The 21,264-nt window shown below is 39.4% G+C and overlaps 1 protein-coding gene across 5 annotated transcripts in view; it reads right to left on the reverse strand.

Annotated features, from left to right (window-relative positions):
• The window catches only part of ASTN1 (astrotactin 1), a 577,374-nt gene that overhangs the window by 66,071 nt on the left and 490,039 nt on the right, over positions 1–21,264 (reverse strand). For all 5 annotated transcript variants that reach the window (XM_073571288.1, XM_073571291.1, XM_073571289.1 and 2 more), the window contains 2 exons: positions 13,664–13,768; positions 3,564–3,752 (listed from right to left, as the gene is read on the reverse strand). In XM_073571288.1, the coding sequence (XP_073427389.1) occupies positions 3,564–3,752; positions 13,664–13,768 (294 nt within the window). The remainder of the gene's footprint in view (positions 1–3,563; positions 3,753–13,663; positions 13,769–21,264) is intronic.

Consider the following 21,264-nt stretch of genomic DNA (forward strand, 5'->3'; position numbering starts at 1 on the left):
GGCACTCTTAACTCTGGAGAATAAATCAGACATCAGAGGTAACGGGTACTGATATTTAACCGTCATCTTATTAAGGGAACGATAATTAATACACGGTCTTAATGAACCATCTTTCTTGGCCACAAAAAAACCCCCAGCACCTAAAGGTGACGAGGATGGTCTAATATGTCCCTTCTCCAATGACTCCTTAATATAGGATCGCATAGCATCATGTTCGGGTACTGATAAGTTGAAGAGCCGACCCTTGGGAAATTTACACCCAGGCATCAACTCAATTGCACAGTCATAACTCCTATGAGGAGGCAAAGATGCAGACTTGCTCTCACTAAATACATCAGAAAAATCGGCTAGATAATCAGGAATATCATGAGACTGAGGAGAGGTGGAGAAAACAGGAGCGTCCCTAAGAACACACTGACAACCCCAACTCACCACAGACCCAGATTTCCAATCCAAAACTGGATTATGAGTTTGCAACCAAGGAAAACCCAGAACAATAGTATCATGCAAATTATGCAGCACCAAAAATTTACAATTTTCTTGGTGGTCTGGGGCAACCCGCATCGTCACCTGGGTCCAAAACTGAGGTCTATTCTCCGCCAAAGGAGTGGCATCAATACCCTTCAAAGGAATAGGCGTCTGCAGAGGCGTCATGGAAAAACCACAACGTTTAGCAAAGTCCAAATCCATCAGATTCAACGCTGCTCCTGAATCCACAAAAGCCTTCATGGAAAATGTGGATAAGGAGCAGATCAGAGTAATTGCCAAAAGAAACTTAGGTTGTATACTGCCCACAGCAAATGTGTGTGCAAAACGTTTCTCTCGTTTTGGGCAGACAGAAATAGTATGAGAGACGTCTCCACAGAAAAACACAGCTTATTACGCCTTCTAAACTCCTGATGTTGCGCCCTAGACAAAACTATCACATTGCATAGGTTCAGACATTTGTCCAAAAGGTGGAAACTCCTCTCGTGTAGTTTTGTGTTCACGTAAACGCCGATCAATTTGAATGGCTAATGACATAGAATCGTCAAGACCAGAGGGAACAGGAAATCCCACCATAGTATCTTTTACGGTTTCTGACAAACCCTTCCGAAAGAGAGCTGCCAAGGCACCATCATTCCAGGTAGTAAGGACCGCCCACTTTCGGAATTTTTGACAGTATAACTCTGCAGAATCCTGACCCTGGTTCAATGCCAATAGGGCTTTCTCAGCTTGAGCAATAGCATTAGGTTCATCATACAACAACCCCAAGGCTTGAAAAAATGCATCCACATTAGTCAGAATAGGATCTTCAGGTGTCAAAGAAAACGCCCAATCCTGGGGATCGCCGCGCAGCAAAGAGATGACAATTTTAACCTGCTGCGCAGAGCTCCCCAATGAATTAGGCTTCAAGGCAAGAAATAATTTACAATTATTCTTAAAATTCAAAAATTTAGACCGATCCCCAAAAAACACATTAGGAGTAGGGATCCTTGGTTCAGCAGCATGTGAATGAGCGAGATAGATGGAAATTCCCTGCACTTCAGCAGTGAGCTGCTCCACACAATCAGACAATTGCTTAATCTCCATTAAAAAAAAAAATCCTCCTATGGCCCCAGAGAAAGAGAGGAAAAAATATACATATAAAAGAAAAAAAAATCTTTTTTTTTTTTTTACAATTCTTTCCTGCTTTTGAGTACCCTAGAATCTGTGGTATGGCTGGTGATTCTGTTATGAATGGGTCACCGAGGAGAAAAAGGCAAAACAAGCTGAGCCACAGAAAACCAGAGTGGTTGGTAACTATGCAGATTGCAGATCCCTGATCTTACCACACAACTAGCAGTAGCCATGGAGTGTGCCTACGATGAACCTAGACGCCTCGTCACGGCCGGATGACTACATAAGCCTAAAGCAAGAAAAGGGAAAACTAACTGCCCCAGAGCAGACCCCAAAGGAATAGGTAGCCCCCCACATTTATTGACGGTGAAATAAGATGAAGGCACAAACACAGGCAGGAAAATAGGCTGAGCAAATGATGGGGCCCAAACTAACTAGACAGGAAAGGAAAGGGAAGACACTGTCTGCAACCTGCAAAAAACCCTACAAAAATAATGTCCAACACTTCTGATAGCAAAATTAATCCTGAAGTCACTAGACTTCTCCCACTATTTCAGTACTCTGAAATATTCTGAGACAGAGCAAAAAGAGACTGAACTAGTAAGGGCCAAAAAGCCAATTGGCAGAATACTGATAAATAAGAGTGGAAATTCAGCTCAGCCCCCAGCCGGGGCTGGCAGACCACACAAAAAACTGAATAGACCTACAAAATCAAGTGTGAACATTAGCAGAAAAACTTAGCTTTAGATGACTGGAACAGAGCTGAAAACCAAGAGCTGACAAGCCAGAAGGAATCACCAGCAACTGAACAGGGCGTCGGCTGTCTTAAATCCAATCTGAGAATCCTGAGATCCAATCGTCATCCTCATTCTCAGGTGGCAGATCTCCACCGATCAAACCAGCCGCACCATCTCCCGACACCACCAGAGGGAGTCCAGAAGGGGAACCAGAGAATGAACTCACAACAGTAGGAGGCTGGAGAACATCAGCTACACTTTCAAAATATTTGAATCAAACCCGCCAGTTGTTGCCTTTCAAGGGTCTGTGGATGAATGGATGACCCTCCTTATAATTTTATAATTTTTTTCTGTTGAAAAAATTCCCATCAGACAACACTAGCAGCAGTGAGCAAACTTCCTTGCCCAACCATGGAGAAGAGGTGAGTAAGACACACACCAGGTACAGTAGAGCAGAGACAGGAGTACACTGTCAAAGGCCTGGGCTAATTTCATGAGACCATCCCAGCATCCAGGGCCTGATGACCGGGTATTTTTGACAAGAAGGGAAAAGTTTTTCAAGATGGTCATTCTAATTATATTTTAGGTATTTAGGATTATGTGTATAACAATTAGGATTAGGGCACAGATGTATGGAGGGTAGCTTGTTGACAGCTTTGTATATTTTGGATTGTAGTTTCAAATGTAATCAATGTGCACTAGTGGGCAACCAAGGAATTGGAAAAAAGGAAAGTCTTAATAGAACCAAGTTAATATGTGGATTAAATACAAATGTAGCAAATGTAAAACAAGCCTGCACTATTCAGTAGGGTGTCATCGTAGTGAGTATACACAATTTACAGTGGCAACTCATGTACTTTGAATTGGAACAGCAATGTTACACAAATTTTCTATAAACCTTTGATTTAAGTTTGCATCTGTAGGCAAAATAGATTGGACATATACAACAGTGTAAGAAGTGAAAAGGTGAAACAAAATTTTAAATTGCACAAAATCTCTAGCTACAGTTGAGTGAAAAGATTTGCAGGACCCTGGTCCAGAGGCTTTATCACATGACACCATGTGTGCCATCAGTACAATGCAGAGGCCCACCAACAAGGAGAGACTCTTGGGATGCTGCATGAAGTAGGAGGTTCGCAGTGTTCTGGTCTAGCAGCCAAGAAGTACAAATGTGATCACTAGATAAGGGTCTTGCTCCAAATCTTTTTGCTAAATTCTATTTCTTACCTTTGCTTATATCTTCAAACTCAAGCCACAGTTGCCTCTGTACTTGCCGGTTGGGATACCAGATAGAGCAGATTTCCTCAAATCCATACACTGCCTCCTGAATATAATGGTTTCCAAATTGTTCTAATAGTGGCATGAATTCCAGTCGGGAAGTAGCTCCATCTAGAGCGTGAAGGGTATGAGTGAACGCTGATGGGAAAAGAACAAAATTTGAGACAAGTGAAATAAATCATCATAAAAATGTATGAGTATGTAAAAGATAAATGAAAATACATCAGTACAAAATAATATCTACATATAGCAGAACCTTTCTACCATATCATTAGAAATGCTTTACCTGTAGCCACTAACATCTTCTGGATTGTTGGACATTTAACCTTTGTTATAGAAATCCAATACAGTCGATAATAAACTGCTATACTTCAGACTGCTGCAATCCCAGAGCAGCAGATTTATCTGTCAGACCTTTTAAATGTCCGTTCAATATGAAGAAAATCTGGCACCTGGGAGATCTTAGATGGGTCATCTGATCTCCAACTAATTTAATCCAATTTAGAAGTCATTCATGGAAGAGGTCAGACTTCGAAACACGTTTATGCCAATAGAATTTGATCAAAGATAAGTACACGTCCAAATATTAATGACTTGGACTTACTGTTATAGTTGTTGCCTGTGTTTGCCAAACTCTACTTGTCAGAAAGGTACAATCTCAATGTTCATATCAAAAGACCTACTACTTAGACTTTTACAGAACAGACAGATGTCATCTGTAGAGAAGCCTTGCAGTAAGGGTTTCCATTCACAATAGATAGTTGTCAGTTGAATGATGGTGCAGATGATCAATCTTCCGACAACTATCTCTTCTGACTCTTCCAATCACGAGAAAGGTAACTCTGTTGAGCGATGCTGTGTTCTCTATGAGAGCCACTATTGAAATTTTCTTATTGTGGCCTATTTTGGGGAAAACAAAAATATCAGCATTCGGAAATTGGAAATGCCAAATTCTTTATCATCTCCGTCATTCCTGGCAAGTTCGGCTGACATCAGTCCAATGGCATATGGAATGCCATAGCAATGAGCATCACATCCCTGCAACACCCCAGCTCTGCCTATTTTGAGCTTTGAGAGACTGGGATGCAAACGCCAACTCTGAGTTGTGCCAAAATTTTGTGACTTTTTAAAGCAATTTACTCCAGAATTATGGAGAAATTGCTTTGATGATTCAGTAAGATAATCTTTTTTTTCCCCATGGTCTAGTTTTCATCTGACCATTTCCCTGGAGATCATACACCTCTTGGTTCTGATTTCATATTTTTTTTTTATTTCTTGCACTGTTTATGGGTAAAAATTTTACCTCTAATCCACTCATGGGCACTGCTCTTTACATTTATTGTTTTGTATATACAGGTAGGGGTGGCTGTTATCTATACAGCATGTTTATTCAAGTGGAGTTATTATTTTATACTTGATCTAGCACAAATTTTTATTTTAATACAATAGTTGTATCGTCTGACCATAAATCTCTATGGATTATCCAATACCCATGTTTTTGTGCTATTTTGCATCGATGAACTACATTCATCATCCGTGGTGTTTTGTTTATACAAGTTATATGTAGAATCTATATACTCTTATTAGTGATCAATCTCTAGTTTGTATCGTGCATTGCTTATATATAATTGATGCCTTGTATAGCATTTTTGCTTACTATAAATGGTGTCCTATCAACTTTTCTCATTAGAGATGTGCCCTTATAGTCATTTTCAACCTAGCACAGCAGAAGGGTATTATCATTATATTTTACTGGTGACCCTCGCCATAATTTTTATCTTTCTTGTTTTTTTGCTACTTATATTGTCTATTTGAGTATTTGGTGAGCTGATCTCTTAGATCTTTGTAGTGCTTACCTTGTTTGCTTTGTACATGACTATTTTCGGTAGTACCAAAGAGAATGAATGGAGAAGTGGGGCCAATGTCCCACCACAGCTCCACTCAGATGAGGCACTTCAGAGACTTTTTCTCAAGATCCTTGTAGGTCTCAAACATTAGACCCTCATTGATCAACAAATTTCCACCTAACCTGAAGATACTGTAGATGGTAAGTTCTAAACATGGAACTAACCATTAAACTGGACAAACCCTTAAAGAATAGCTCTTCTTATAACTTTGGACATTTCCATTTTTTGCCATTGGTCCAATTAAAATAGTTATAAATACACAGACTAGAAAATTCCAGACTTTAATTCAGCTTAGGGATTGTGGTGGAACCTAGGGGACCATTGTTTTATCACTTTTCTACCTGCAAGATCTGCCAGTCCTTAAAAATTCTACTTGGACCTGTGGTGGAACCTGGGGGACCATTGTTTTATCACTTTTCCGCCTGCTAGATCTGCCAGTCTTTAGTAATTCTGATAAGATTGTTTGGATAGAATTTGTATTTCTTGCTCTGCACATTTGCAGTATGTAAAAGTGATAAAATTGACCTTTTCCCAGCAACATTTTGACACTTTGAAGAAAAGCAAACAAGAAATAGTTTGACATAAACTAAAATTTTATTGTCTAATCTGATATGTAAGTTATTCCTGGAACAGAATCCAATAAACAGAAGATAGAAATGTGATGTGTAATCTGTGTCTGAAGATCAGATGTTCACAATAAATGGCAGATAAAAACCAGAGCAGATAAATGCTTTAAGATGAAATTCTGATCTCTTCAAAGATTGTCTATATTTTCCCAGAAATGAGTAATACTCATATTGCAGAAAAAGTAAGAACTACTGCAAACAGAATTTCACGGGATGAAAAAAGGCATATTACCGAACGCAATCGCTCTAAATGAAGGCAGCAGTGCTACAGTTAGGCTTCTACTGTTCACATTGCACGATCCGCGTGGCAAAACCACGGACATTAAACTTATATTGCTGTGGATCTTTGTCAACAATAGGTAGAATATTTGGGCCCATATTTATCAAGATTGGCGTTGTTTACGCCGGTATTGATGAGGGGCGTGCTTCGGTCTTTAAGAGGCCCAAGCTTCTTAATGAATGAAGCGCATCTTAGAAGTGACGTATGCCTACTTGTGCTTCACCAGAAATCTTACTCCACGCATGGACGGCAGAAAGATTTGTGGCTCAAGGCATGCCACAGCCCGTCATGAATTAGATAAGTGGTCTTCGCCATGTCCATTTTGCCGTAGCTGGCCAACACTGGCGTGATAATGCTAAAAAGATGCAAAATTTTTGCTCCACTTCGTGTAGTGCTAAATATTTTTATCGCTTTTCAAAGTGTTTTACATCAAGTTTCTGTCGGAAACACTTTGTTCTATCGGGACCTCGGTTTTTATAGTTTTGCCGCGCAGAACACTACTTTCTTTCTTCTGCTATGTGAAAAATAAGACATATGTTATTTAACAATTGGCCAGCAATTAACTTTCCTGATCAACCCATACTAACACAACGGTGTAAATATAGGTGGATTCCCACATGACAGATCTGTAGAAGAAATTTTTTGAAACTGAAAATCAGTTTCCTTCTTCTAAATGGGGTTATTTTCAGTGGCAATTGTGTGGATTTTGGCAAGTTCTGTTTGGATGAATATGATAATACAGTACTGCCTTATTCTTTCTAGTTGCATTTCCATTTGGTACACCCTGTAACGTCCACACTTCAGCAATTGAAGACTTGGGTTGACCAAGATGTCTTGGTAAATAAACTCTTATGTTACTACTAGTGATGAGCGAGCATACTCGTTGCTCGGGTTTTCCCGAGCATGCTCGGGTGTCCTCCGAGTATTTTAGCGTGCTCGGAGATTTAGTTTTCGTCGTCTCATCTGCATGATTTGTGACTTGCAGACAGGCTGAATACATGTGTGGAATGCCTGTTTGTTAGGGTATTCCCACATGTATTCAGCCTGTCTGCAAGTCGCAAATCATGCAGATGAGACGACGAAAACTAAATCTCCGATCACGCCAAAATACTCGGAGGTCACCCGAGCATGCTCAGGAAAACCCGAGAGCAATGAGTATACTCACTCATCACTAGTTACTACATAATTTTCAAAAATATCATGGCAATGACAATTGGCTAAAAAAATCTGTTATAGTTCATGATCTCCTATAAATGCGATTTTTTTTTTTAACTTAGCTGTGCATGTTATTTTAAGTAACTGGCAAAATAAACCTTGAAAAAATCCTTCCTTAATCTCTGGGGAAACAGATAAAATGTTTCAGATGTTGAAGATGAGAAAAAGATTTTTTTATTCACAACGCATCTTTATCAAGTGAAAAAAACAAATGTCAAATGAATAAAAAAGAAATTTCTCATTGTCATTTCTGAAGAAATGATTTACTCCAGCAACACAGCCCCGCTACGTGTTCATCCAACTGGATCAAATATTTCCTGGAGGATTTATCCACCTGCCACGAGGCGACAGCCACTGTTTTTCTTCATGCCTATCACAACTCCATCAGGTGAGCGTAATCAGCACTCTCCTACGCTCCCTCCGTAGGGTATCACCCTATTGTGCACTCTGTTTCCCCCTTCTGCATTTACATATCGGATGTTGAAGGAACATATAGTGGTCCCCAAGGACCATCATGAGTGTGGTTTATGGGAGAGCGAGCTCGTAAATTGTTCTGAGTAAGGTGGGATTCACTCTGCTTTGGCCTCGTCATTTGTAGAGATGAGCGAATTTGTTCGATTTTTGTCCCCGAATCTGATTTTGACATATTTGTGCCATATTCGAACACTATTCATGCCGAATGTATGTTTCATGATCTGTTCCGAACATATTCGGTGATTTCTACTCCCATTGACCCTAATGACGTTCAGCTGTGTTTGACGAATATTGCAAAAACAATATTCAATGCCGATCGTATTCAGAACCGAATCCGAACAAATTCGCTCATCTCTAGTCATAAGATACAGGACAAGGATTACAAACTTATGCTTTGTTCCTGGTGAAGTAAAGATTAGCTATAATTCTACTAATATCTACAAGTGGCGAAAAGGCAACCGGTTACAATTTTTACCTCTTTAAATGTTTCTCACTATGGTGAACAATAGGAAAAAAACTTTCCAAACTGCTAACTACTGTCTCATATTTTTTATAAAAAGTTAGTAACACCTGAATAAGGTTACTAGGCTTTACAAGTATCTCGTGGAGCCAAAAGTTTACTAAAATATGTCTCTTAACTAAAACTGAAAAATGGTCCAGCACACCTGTTGGTATAAGTGCTATATGTAGATGCACATTCACACTGTGGCCATTAAGAGACAGAACCTAAGATAAAAATAATGAGCAAATACTCTACAGAAGGTAAAAAATAGTAATAGTACATGTAAATAATATAGGGTAATTAGTTGACACTATTTTGCTTAAAAGCACGTAAAAGCCATCCCACTCCAACAAGGTGTGCCAAATCAGGATGGTCCCTAACTCTTGTATCTCACCTCGTTATGTGCCGACAAGCCTTAAAATAGATGGAGGCAGAGAAAGACCTAGACCTCACTGTTTTACTCTTGTCCATGTGAAGCTAAATAGGCAAGATGCAGAGATCAAAAAGTGGGGACTACGTGTACAAAGTACAAGGAACCAAAGCAAGACCTAATCCAAATGAAAGAGAGGGTTCGGCACTGCTCCTTAACCCCAAAGCAGTTCCTTGACTGCCATCCAAATCACAAATCAGACACCTGGACCGACCATTATGATACCATCAGAACGGATGCTCAATTCAATGAAAAACATGAAATCAGATTGTGTGAAAAAGATAAGAAAGGATGGCACTCACCGTTCTATTGTGGAAATTCTTTATTGATTAAACAGCATTGGCTCGGGAGGAATGTACAGAGGGTGGTCCACCCTCTGTACATTCCTCCCGAGCCAATGCCTTTTAATCAATAAAGAATTTCCACAATAGAATGGTGAGTGCCATCCTTTCTTATCTTTATCACACAAAGCAAGACCTACACATGCATTCAGACCAACAAGTGTGCTGGCACATAGTTTAGATTTTGCTTTAGTTTCTTGTACTGTGTACATATGGGGGCATGCCCCTTTTTTGCTTTACATCTTGTCTTTTTTAGATTTCCATGGGCAAGTGTTTGAGCAGTCATGTCTGGGTCCTGTTTGGCCTCCATTTATTTTGAGGCCTGCTGGCACATAGCGAGGTAAGATACTAGAGTTGGAGACAATCTTGATTGGGTACAACTTGTCACAGTGGGATGGTTTTTATGATCTTTTGATCAAAATTGTATCAACTAAGTACCCCATGTCCTAATACTATTTAATTACTTTTTGAAGGGTATTTGCTCATTGTTTTTTTCCTAGGTTTTAAGCAGTGTCTCTTCTTGTCTGATGCAGAAGAGAACTGTTGCCTGCACATTTCTTTTTCTGCTTTTGCTCAATTTCTGGTAACTGGAGAGGGAACAGTGATACCGGGAATTGATAGTTTGACATCTTTTTGTGTCATTTTCCGTGTCATCTTCTCTTAACTTTTTGGACCATTTTCTTGTCTTAGTCAACAAACCCATAGCCAGTCCAGGTATTTGATGAGTTTGACCTTCAGCGTACTTGATGAATCTGGAGTGCCATACTTAATACCAAATTTGCAATAGGGGCTGAATAATTTTGAATGCAAAAAAGTTATCAGGTTAGAAAAGTCTTTCCTAACATACAATGTAGAGAGAATCATAAAAGGGGTGGAATCTGGTAATAGGTTCCCTTAAAGGTAACCTTACAGTTTTTGTATGTGGTTAGATTGTTTACAGTAGTGTAACACAACATGGTTTTTCAGGAATATCTTAATAAGTTTGTTATAAATATACAGTAGAGTTAAATGTTAATTCCTCATTCACAGAAAAGGCCACATACAGAAACCTTTAGGAAGTGACTTTTATCTTTATTTATTTTAGTGCAAACAGCTCATTAACGTGGCCACAAAACTTGCATCTGTAAAAAATAAAGATAACCTGTTTTTGCCTAGAATAAATATGTTACAATTGATCAGCCCTTTTCCTAGTGATATTTTTCCTTTCCTGCATCCAAGAACACAAGGTCAGTTTTAATGAGTGGGATTATTGCATCAAATAACTCACATCCTCATCAAGAAGTCTTAGCAGGCCAGGTTACATGACATACGCAGGCAGGGCTGAACCAATTAGCGGCTTTGACATTTTCACTCACTGATTGTGGTTTTAGGACTACTCCATAAAGAATGCATTATTTTTATATCTTCTAAAATATTCTTCAGATTGGTCAAGGTATAATGAACTTGCTCCACACTTAAAGCCTTAGACCCAGAAGGTCAGCTGTGGTCATAGCAGAGGTATCATTAAAGTCTGAGCAATCACTCTGTTCTTATGGATGTATTGACAATCTCTCAGAAAACTGCACAGTAAGCATTGCACCTTATTTTAGAGATTCAATGCCAATATTCCTTCGAGATAGCTTAAGGAAGCCTGTATGGCAGTATCATTTAATCACTTTTTCTACCTGTAAACACTCAAGAAAAATAATACAGCTGAAAAAGACTTTGTGATATTTCAAGACCGTAAACTAAATTTTAACAGCCAATGCCAGGCAGCTGCTGCCAAGGCAAATAAAATTATGGAATACATTAAAACAGGCACAGATGCACATGACAAGAACATAGTTTTGCCTCAATACAAGTCACTTGTCAGACGAAGCGTAGAATACTGTGTACAATTTTGTCCCAGGTGTGTAAGAAAGACATAATAGGTACAGAAAAGTGCCACCAAGTTTATTATGGGAATGGATGGACTGCATTACCTTGACAATGGTTACCAAGTTTGGAAAAACTGAATTTTAGGGTTGAGCTAATTACATTGTGAATGGACAATACAGAGATCTTACTAATGTTATTTCCCCCCCCAACTTTCAGTGGTAAAGTGGCATTCTCTATGTCTGGAGAAAAGAAGGTTTAATCATCACAATAGGTGATTCTTAACTGTACAAGCAGTGAGACTATTAAACTGTCTCAGTTAAAGGCTGTTAGAGGATGTTAAATTTGCAAATAGGGAGAACTGTGGCCTAAACAACATTACCCCCTCTTATTTAACAAGTCATGTAGAAAAATCAGTAACTTGTGCATGTTAATTGCTACACTAGGGCTGATGGGAGCCCTCAAAGTCAATGTTACATGCAGAAAGAGATGAAGGAGGAGGACATTGATTTATCAATGAAAGGCAAAGGACAAGCTTGACAGTCAGAATTAATTTGATGCCGATGATGAAGATGATGCTGACTATGATGATTAACAGTTGCAGTAGGGTGTGGAAAAATGAAGAATAGAGCTGCCGGTGGTGCTAGCAAGCATGACAAGCTGTATGCTTGACTGCTTGAACCCTTAAGCAAGTAAGTGACTATTGGATTGCCATGCATTTAAACCATATGACGGCGAAATTAGCAAATTTTTTTACAGCTCCAAAAAGTAAGTAAAAATTGGCATGATACTTAGATCTGTTCCCTGCTCAACCAAGCTTGCCGATTGCATGGCTGACTAAGAGAACCCTCTATTCTCCCTGCAGAGCCAATGGTCCCCCGTCTATGCTAGAGCTATTAAACAAGTAGCCAAGGCAGCAGTGATTATAGTATGTGTGACATGAATGACCAGATCTCTTATCTGCACTGCGATAATCTGAAACAATTCAGCATACCGAGATGATTCACCTGAACAGCCAGGCCCGGTCATACCTAGATTTCTGGGTCAGCATATTGAACTAATAGCAAGACTGGCCCAGTTTACAACGAGCATTTTTTCATGTCCTTCCCCCAGTGCATTGTCTGAAAGGGAATTCGGCAAGGCTAGGTAGATATGTTATACCCAGAAAGACCAGATTGGAAAATCTTACATTTGTCAAAATTGATCAGGTATGGATCAGTGCTGAGTTTCATTCAGCTAATTAGATTAGACAAAACATCTTATTGCTTCTCCATTGGGTTCTACACTGCTCAGCTGCTGCCGGTGCTAATGCCCCCTGCCAGTTGATGCTTCTCTTGCCTGTCCATCATGTTATATCCGTACTGTGCTGATGCTGCCCGGGCTACGATAGCCATACACTTCTCTCGCTGTCCATTGTGCTCTATAATTATATAACTTTGATGTTGGAAACCAAACCACACCTTGTTTGGGTAAATAAACCTGATGTTGATTTCACAAAAGAGATAATTTTTGCTCAGCTTTTTATATGCCATTGCTTCGTCACTTTCAAAACAGCAACCATGTTCCTGCTCTCAAAAAGGGGATATTTGATAAAAAGCCATTATTTCTTCATTTTGTAAATGGCAAAGCTATAGCTGATCCCAAAAATAATAGGAATCATTTTTGTAAAGCTTGTTAACGAGACATAGCTTCTTCACATCGAACCTGCTGCTGATTTCAAAATAGGTATAATTTTTGGATGGCCTGAAAAAAGCTATAGTTTCTTAATTTAAGAAACAATAAAGGTTTGGCTTTTTTTTTTATTTTCGGACAACAGCTTATTTAAAAGGCTATGTGTATAGCACCCGTGAGTAAACGCGAGAAAGGCAGACATCTGTCCTCAAAAAGGGATAATTTTTGGAATAATTTTACAATTTATAAAGGCTAAAAATTATTTTATTGCCGTGTGTTGTTAAACGGCCTGCTGGTTACCACCAGTTACCATCTGTTTATGTAGAACTAGACTTGTTGAGATCACTTTGACTTCTCTACAGCTGTGTTTGCTTCCAAAGGTTGAACGAGGTTTAATACAGTCTTAGGAGACCTCCGGGTGTTACACATCTTTTTTGAGCAATTAAAGTCCGTGTGATCATTGTGATTCATGGTGAATCGATTAGCTGACAATTACATTTTTTTTTTAAATTTCACAAAGCTGGGTAATTCTAATTTCAAAAGATTCAATCATTTCAACTAACAATCCATTTTTAGACATCAGACAGTCGAAGGTTAAAAAAAAATACTGTACTTTTCAATAAATGGGGCACAAAATATACAGAGACCCAAGTTTTTAAGACATTGTCATAAAGATTCATTGACTACATAAAGTTAAATCGTTCAATCGTTTGTTGGGAGAAGAAGGTCATGATATTGGCTGGCTTTACCTTGGGAGATGGTGGGTTGGTTGAGTCGAACATGGTACATTACAGATCGTACAGTCCAGTGCTGAATTAAAGGATAACCTGTTACTTCACTGAAGTTGACCATGCCTGTAAGAAAGGAAAATTATATATTTTTAGAATTTTTAAAACTGTATCATATATTATCTTGTTGTTTCTCCTAATTGTTAACAATGTTATACAGTTACTACCCCATCACACACAGCGATATCGCCAGCGAGATCGTTGTGTGTGACATGGATCAGCGACCGGCCCCCCTGCCGGGTATCAGTGATCGCGCTCCATCGTCCTGGACCGTTTTTTGATTGTTGGTCTCCCGCTGGCCAGCGCCCATCGCTGTGTGTGGCAGCAAGTGACCAGCGATCAGCGACGCTGGTTTCCAAGGTAAACAGCAGGGATCTAAGAGCCGCGAGGCTCTTAGATACCCCCTGTTTACATTGGAGACCAGCTTGCTCGCTGGTCCTGATCACTGGTGAACCTGTCTATGTGACAGCTCACCAGCGATCAGCTAACGATGTCCCAGCGATCCCATCCATGTCGGATCGTTGGTGGGATCGTTGGGACATTGATATGTGTAATGGGGCCTTTACCATAATGAGTTTGATATCTATCTGTATACTCTTTTGCTTCGGCGCCTGTCCAGTAGCTGTTGTATGACCAGACCATGTCTCTGTATGATATGGAAAAAAATTCCAGCATCCAGATCAGTAATTAGATTAAAAAATTTTTTATTCCTTTATTCCAAAATTTAAAAAAATCATAAGATTCTCCATCATGATAAGAGACGCATCAGGACGTGTAGTTGGACGCGTTTCGGACAAAAAAACAGTCCTTATTCTAAGACAACGTTGTCTTAGAATAAGGACTGTTTTTTTGTCCGAAACGCGTCCAACTACACGTCCTGATGCGTCTCTTATCATGATGGAGAATCTTATGATTTTTTTAAATTTTGGAATAAAGGAATAAAAAATTTTTTAATCTAATTACTGATCTGGATGCTGGAATTTTTTTCCATATTACGCTTTGCTGCAGAGGGATCCTGTTTCCACATTCCGTGCACCGATCGGACTTATAGCTGTCTTCTTTGTGGTGAGCTGAAAAAATTTTCTTTTTTTACCATGTCTCTGTATGGTCAGACGCAGCCATTACATAGTAAATAGCAGGGACACATTTATTATCGCAGCACAGGAACATTTTTTTTTTAACACATCCAATGGTGGAACTTATTTATTTTTATTCCAAGATCTCTTGATTAAATGTACTTTGTTCATGGTACAACTCTTTAAACAAGAAAATCTAAAAAAAAAATCCTAAATACAACAGAAGTTTTTATTAATCAGACTAGCTTCATAAATAATTTTCTTTGTTCAGTGTTCTGCTTCTGATCTTGTGAAATTTCATGTTGCAGTTTTGAGCTGGAAACAAATTTTGGAGAAACAGACTTTTCGGAATATAAGAGGAATTTGACTATTTAGCTAGACAGATAGTGAGTGATAGATATATACATATAAGATAGATATATAGATGACAGAAGGTATGAGACAGATATGAGAGATGAGCGGATCGATGTGCAGAGGATCGAGCTTGAGGCAAATTTCCTGAAATGTGCGACTACATGCAAATTCAAATATTTTGAGATTCAATTTGTGGTTCACAAAAAAAGCTTGACAACTCCATGTACTACACTTCTAAACAATCAGAGAGTGGGCTATATTGCATTTGTGTACCTGCACAAGCCTCCCCATAAAGCAATGCAGTCAGTGTCGAACTGGGATGCCAAGGACCCATCAGTAACCAACCCCACTTTAAACACATTTTAGTTACATGCAAAAGTGACATTATCCTTGATCACAAATTTATATAACAAAGAAGTGGGTAGATTGATAAATTAATAAGATGCTGCCTTTCTCTGTACATAGTGATTCAAGTATATCGTGCCAAGCACTGCTCACATAAGAGAGTCGTGGCCTACTGTTTCACTGGGACCCACCAGAGGATTTTCCTGTTCTCCAATGGGCCAGTCCAAGCCAAATTGCAGTTGTGACATCTAGTAGATTTTCATACATTGTACAGTGGTGGTCAGTATCTAGGCCATCACAGATCAGCACTTCCCTTAGGAGCCCAGTTTGTATGGCAGAGTCATTTTACATTTCCAGAGTCACATGAGAACTCTCTGTCCTGTAATTTTAATGGTCATGGTCAGCGGGGACTTCTCTGTCTCTTTCCTGTAGAATGTAAGCTCTTATGGTCAACAGCGTCCTCTCTCACTCGTCTGTAGTATGTAAGCTTTTATAGTCAGCAGGGTTGGCTTTCTCTCCAGTAAAGTGTAAGCTCTTATGGTCAGTGGGATTCTCTTTCTCCTTTAGAGTGTCAGCTCTTGTGATCAGTGAGGTCCTCTCTCTCTTCTACAGAGTGTCTGCTCTTGTGGTCTCTCTCTGTCCCGTAGTGTATAAGCTCTTATGATCAGTGGGGTCCTCTCTATGCATCTCTCTGCGGCAGAATGTAAGTTCTTGTGATCAGCAGGGTCCTCTGTCTCTGTCTTTCTCTCTCACCTACAGTTTAAACTCTTGCAATTAACGGGGTCCTGTCTCTCCTATAGAGTGTCAGCTCTTGTGATCAGCGGGGTCCTGTCTCTCCTATAGAGTGTCAGCTCTTGTGATCAGCAGGGTCCTGTCTCTCCAATAGAGTGTCAGCTCTTGTGATCAGCGGGGTCCTGTCTCTCCTATAGAGTGTCAGCTCTTGTGATCAGCGGGGTCCTCTCTCTACTATAGAGCATAAACTCTTATATTCAGTGGGTCTCTTTCCCTCCTCTCCCATATGTGTATTTTCCGAGCAATTACAAACTTTCAAGTACTGAGATTTGTGCAATTTTTTTCCGTGCAAAAAAGATATTTGGAGAGAAATCCGCCAAAGTCAGTGAATTTGAATTTCAAAAGATCCGCTCATCTCGAATATATATATATATATATATATATAGACAAATAATTTGTTAATAGCTAGTAAAATAGATATGTATAAAAAAGGCACAGCAGCACCCTATGAATGCCAAGACATATAATGTCAATGGAAATAACTACTTCCAAATGCTATGTCCCTCAGCAAGATATACTTACAAAAAAATCAAAGGTTCTTAGCGCATAATTTGGCCAATTCATGTGTGTCTGTCAACAACAGCAAGGTGACACTTCTCTGATGGGTCTTGTCCTAACCCTTCTATATTTTACTGTATATGCCACTTTCGGGTTAAAAAACCTACAATAATGGACAAACATGTCTCTCTTGGGCTGCAAGCCTACAATTTGAATGGGCAAGTAGAATTGGTTGAGAACACCTGCAGGTTAATGGGAGGAGTGCAAGTGTCAGAGCAGAGGGAGTCACACCCTCCAAACTAGCTATACAAAAAACCTGACCAGCACATCCTAAGTGTGAATAGGTGCAAGCTGCAGTGACTGCAAAACATGTAATAAAAAGCCACAGCAGCACCCTATGAATGCCAAGACATCTAGTGTCAACGGAAATAACTACTTCCAAATGCTATGTCCCTCAGCAAGATGTACTCACAAAAAAGTGAATGTTCTTAGCGCATAAATTGGCCAATTCATGTGTGCCCGTCAACCATGGCAAGGTGACACTTCTCTGACGGGTCCTGTCCTAACCCTTCTATATTCTACTGTATATGCAGAGGGAATCACACCCTCCAAATTAGCTATACAAAAAAATACATTTTTATACATGTTTTTCAGTTACTGTAGCTTGCACCTATTCACACTTAGGAGGTGCTGGTCAGGTTTTTATGTATAGTCATATAGATACCTGTGAGATAAATACATAGAATTTTCTAATTGTGTGACTTGAGTGTCAGAAGGACTGAGCTAGAAAGATGGATATCTATCAGCTGTCAAAGATGCATTTGGAAGAATAGTATTTTTATGCCGCACACTTTATGCATGACAATGGAAGTATGCCAGTCCACTGACAGCTCCTGGATCATGGAGATAAGCAAATAAATCAGGTACCTTGACATGAGGACAGGGATAACGTGCTCTATCAAATAACAGGAGATGAAACAATGCTTAATTTAGAAATTGCAAGTCACTGTACATAAAAATGACTGCAACAAAATGAACTGTCTGAAATCCAGAGACGTGATGGATGAAGGCTCCGATAATATTTATATACCGGCTCGGGAAAGTTGTGGTTTTCATAGAGCTTAATCTGAATTTATCAGCATCATATGTGTTGCGACTGACAGACTGATGCAGCGAGAATGAAAAGGGCTGAGTTTAAAGGAACAAACATTTTATGGAGTGGCCTCACCCGTCACCAGCAGATCGGAGGTTTATATAGTTTGAGTCCCACATACACATTGAAAAATCCAACATGAAAAAATACAATATTTGGCACTATGTTTTATTTAACACACCCATTAACAGATATCATGACAGCCACTTTTTTGGTCCATTATGTGACAGATCAGCCTGCTGCATAAATTCTGTTTTTCTGATTCCATAATGAAACAGAAAAATGTCATTCTTGAATTTCTACCACAGATGTGATACATGAAAGGGAAGAACTTCAAACATTCCGCTTGTGAAAAGAAGCCTTACTTAGATTAAAACCTAAAAAGGTAAAGTTTGTAGTTAACCCCAAAATTTTACTATTAGAGATCAGCAAATTTCTCAAAATTTATTTTGGGCAGATTTGCTTGAATTCGTCCATCAGATTCGATTCAGACCAAATAAAGTTAATCTGTTTTGAAACTCTCCCGATTGGGATAGGAGTCAACACCTTTACCCAACGTGATCATGTGCGCCCAACCACAGGCCTTATACCTCAACCTCATGTGGAGGCAACACACATCCTAATGTGCTCACTTCATCACACTGGGTCAGTCGCACCCCTCAGATTGGTCTCGGTCAAGTGATGGTAGAACAGAAGACTGTGGAGCTGCGATAGCAGCGGAGGCGATGGGAGGTGGCATGGGACCAAGTGATGAAAGAGGAGTACAAATTTTCTTTAAATTAGTTGCCTCTCAGACATCAAAAGAATCCAGCAAATAACAGGCAACTGGTCACAAATTACAATTGTGCTGGATTTTTGCAAAATCGAATTTCCAAAAATGTGGATTTTGGAGAATCTGAATCTTCCTAGGATATTTGTAAGAAATTTGTTTCCATACAAATCGATTCTCATATTTTTACTTACTATTTCACAGTTAGGAAATATCTAGGGGAAAAGCACAACAGCATGTTATCCAAATAGCCTTTAGGGAAGAGTCTGTACAAGCTCACCTGGTATGGATGTGTAAAACCCAACACTAAAAAACGTCAACTATGGATCTCAGCTGCTGCAGTCCCAGTCTCCAGAGATTGGCAAAATCAACAAAGTAATGAAAAATTCTGAAATTGTGGGTAAGCTTTGCTGCCGATGTTATTTCCAATAAGGAATCCAATCAAGAGAGGGTATCATGGCAGTTTATTCTCTACGCATTTCAAATTATTCTTGCTTCTTCGTTAGGAGAACTACAGAGATCTGGGATGCTCCTGAAGAAGTAACAATACTAGGACAGTGCAGGGATGGAAACTGTGTCAGCAAGATGCAAATGTTGGGTGTATCCAGTATTCAGAATAATTTCCAGAGGTAATGATTAAAATCAAACTCCTTTATTATTCCATGTTAAAATTAAAGATTAAAAACATTCATGAAAAATAGTGCAAAAAATATTGGGGATGGACCTTACGCGTTTCGCACAGTTCAGTTCTTATTCATAGCATCGCATTTATTATTCATAGCATAGCATTTTGTGTGCCAGAAGTATAACTCCAGGCACATCTGACCATAGAGCCTAAGAGGGTCCTTCTGCCACACAATAACATACCAGTATTATAAATGGTAAATGGTGGGTGGGTGGAAAGTAGATTGGAGCATAAAGATTCATTGATAGCTCATGGCTGTTGTACGAAACGTCTGAGCTAAACCTTACCTACTGGTATCCTACCTGCTGGTGCTGCTTCTGATTAGTAGTCATAGCTTGATGTCATTGCTGCGTCGCAATCATTACGTCAAGCCGGCACGACTAATCAGAAGAGTAGGAGGAGGTTCGTAGGGTTGTGGCCCGGCAGCCTTGGAATGCAGACATGACCACTGGACAAGGGTCCTATGAATCTTCTTGCTTTACTGTAGTAAGGAGTCCTGTGACAGATGTTGCATTGCAGTTCAGGAGCCTCAACTTCTTTATATTATGGCCAGATACTGTATATTTCTAATTTTGGCCCAAAGAAAGAATTTGATCTTCGCTGACTGGTATTTTCCATCTCAAATCTGACTTTTTAATAATGATTGAATTAGAGGATGTAGAAATGTAATAATCATAGAAGGATTCTAATAAAATAATGTAGGCTAGTTTTGTAGCATAGAGCTCATATTCTGGCACACAACATGCTTGGGATAAACTTTGCTTTTCCCCATGTAGTGAGAGAAGTAAAAACTTGCAGGTGGTACTATATCAGGCCACAATAGGTAAGACAGATATACTATAATCGGCAGAAATTAGAGCGCAAATCTATTTCTGCTCACCGCAAGTGAACATTTTAATTCCTGGTTGCATGAATAGCATAAGTTGCGACAAATAAATTATCAGCTATGCATCTCTTTATAAATTTGGTGCATTTTACTTCTAATCTTGCTGTAAAATGTTTATATGAAATGTTGGTTTTAGTGAATTTCTTTAATATTTCAATAATGAATATAGCCTTATTTAGTAGCTGGGGTAGAACCAGATATACTTGTAGGGTTTTCTCATGTAACAGTGTTGAAGGTATACCCAGAATGGAGCTCAGTGGTTAGCACTGTTGCTTTAAAGCGCTGGGGTCCTGGGTTAAACTACAACCAAGGACAACACCTGCAAGGAGTTTGTATGTTCTCCCCAAGTTTACTATATACAGATAGAGTTTAGATTGTGAAGCCCAATCGGGACAGTGATGACGATGTCAGTAAAGCGCTGTGGAATTTAATGGCGTTAAGTATGCGAGTAAAATATATAAATTATTTGCGCAATTGACGAAAACATCCAATAAAAGGTGATTGTGTGAACATAAAGTGCACAGTCAAGAAAATTGAATCCGAATACAGTGCTAGTGATCCAAGTCAGAGTTTGGTCCATGGATGGGCTATAACAGCAGATGACCAGTTCTAGAATCATTGTTATCTAATTGAAACAGAAAGGAGATATACCAGTGGGCTAAAGAATGTAAAAATCGGAAAAGCATTGCCTGTTCGGTAATGAGCCCTTCCGGTCGGGTGTCAACAGCTCAGGTCGAATGAAGTGAAATAATGGTGTAGGTATTGGGTTATTGGCACAATGAGGGTCTTCTGATACCTGTGGATGGACACTTGGACCCTAAGATTTACCTAAATATTGAGTTGTCCAAGTTCATGCCTTCGTGGCACCTGTTTACCCTGTAGCTAAAGGACACTGTCAGCAGGACAAAGCACCATGACACTAGGATCGTAAAATTAGAGATTTGGTCCAAGAACATGAAAATGAGTTTTCAATGCGTTCCTGGTGTCTATATCCCTAAAAAGCC

The sequence above is a fragment of the Dendrobates tinctorius genome, unplaced genomic scaffold (assembly GCF_039654945.1).
Source record: "Dendrobates tinctorius isolate UK_male_01 unplaced genomic scaffold, ASM3965494v1 ptg000029l, whole genome shotgun sequence".
NCBI classification, from domain to species: domain Eukaryota; kingdom Metazoa; phylum Chordata; class Amphibia; order Anura; family Dendrobatidae; genus Dendrobates; species Dendrobates tinctorius.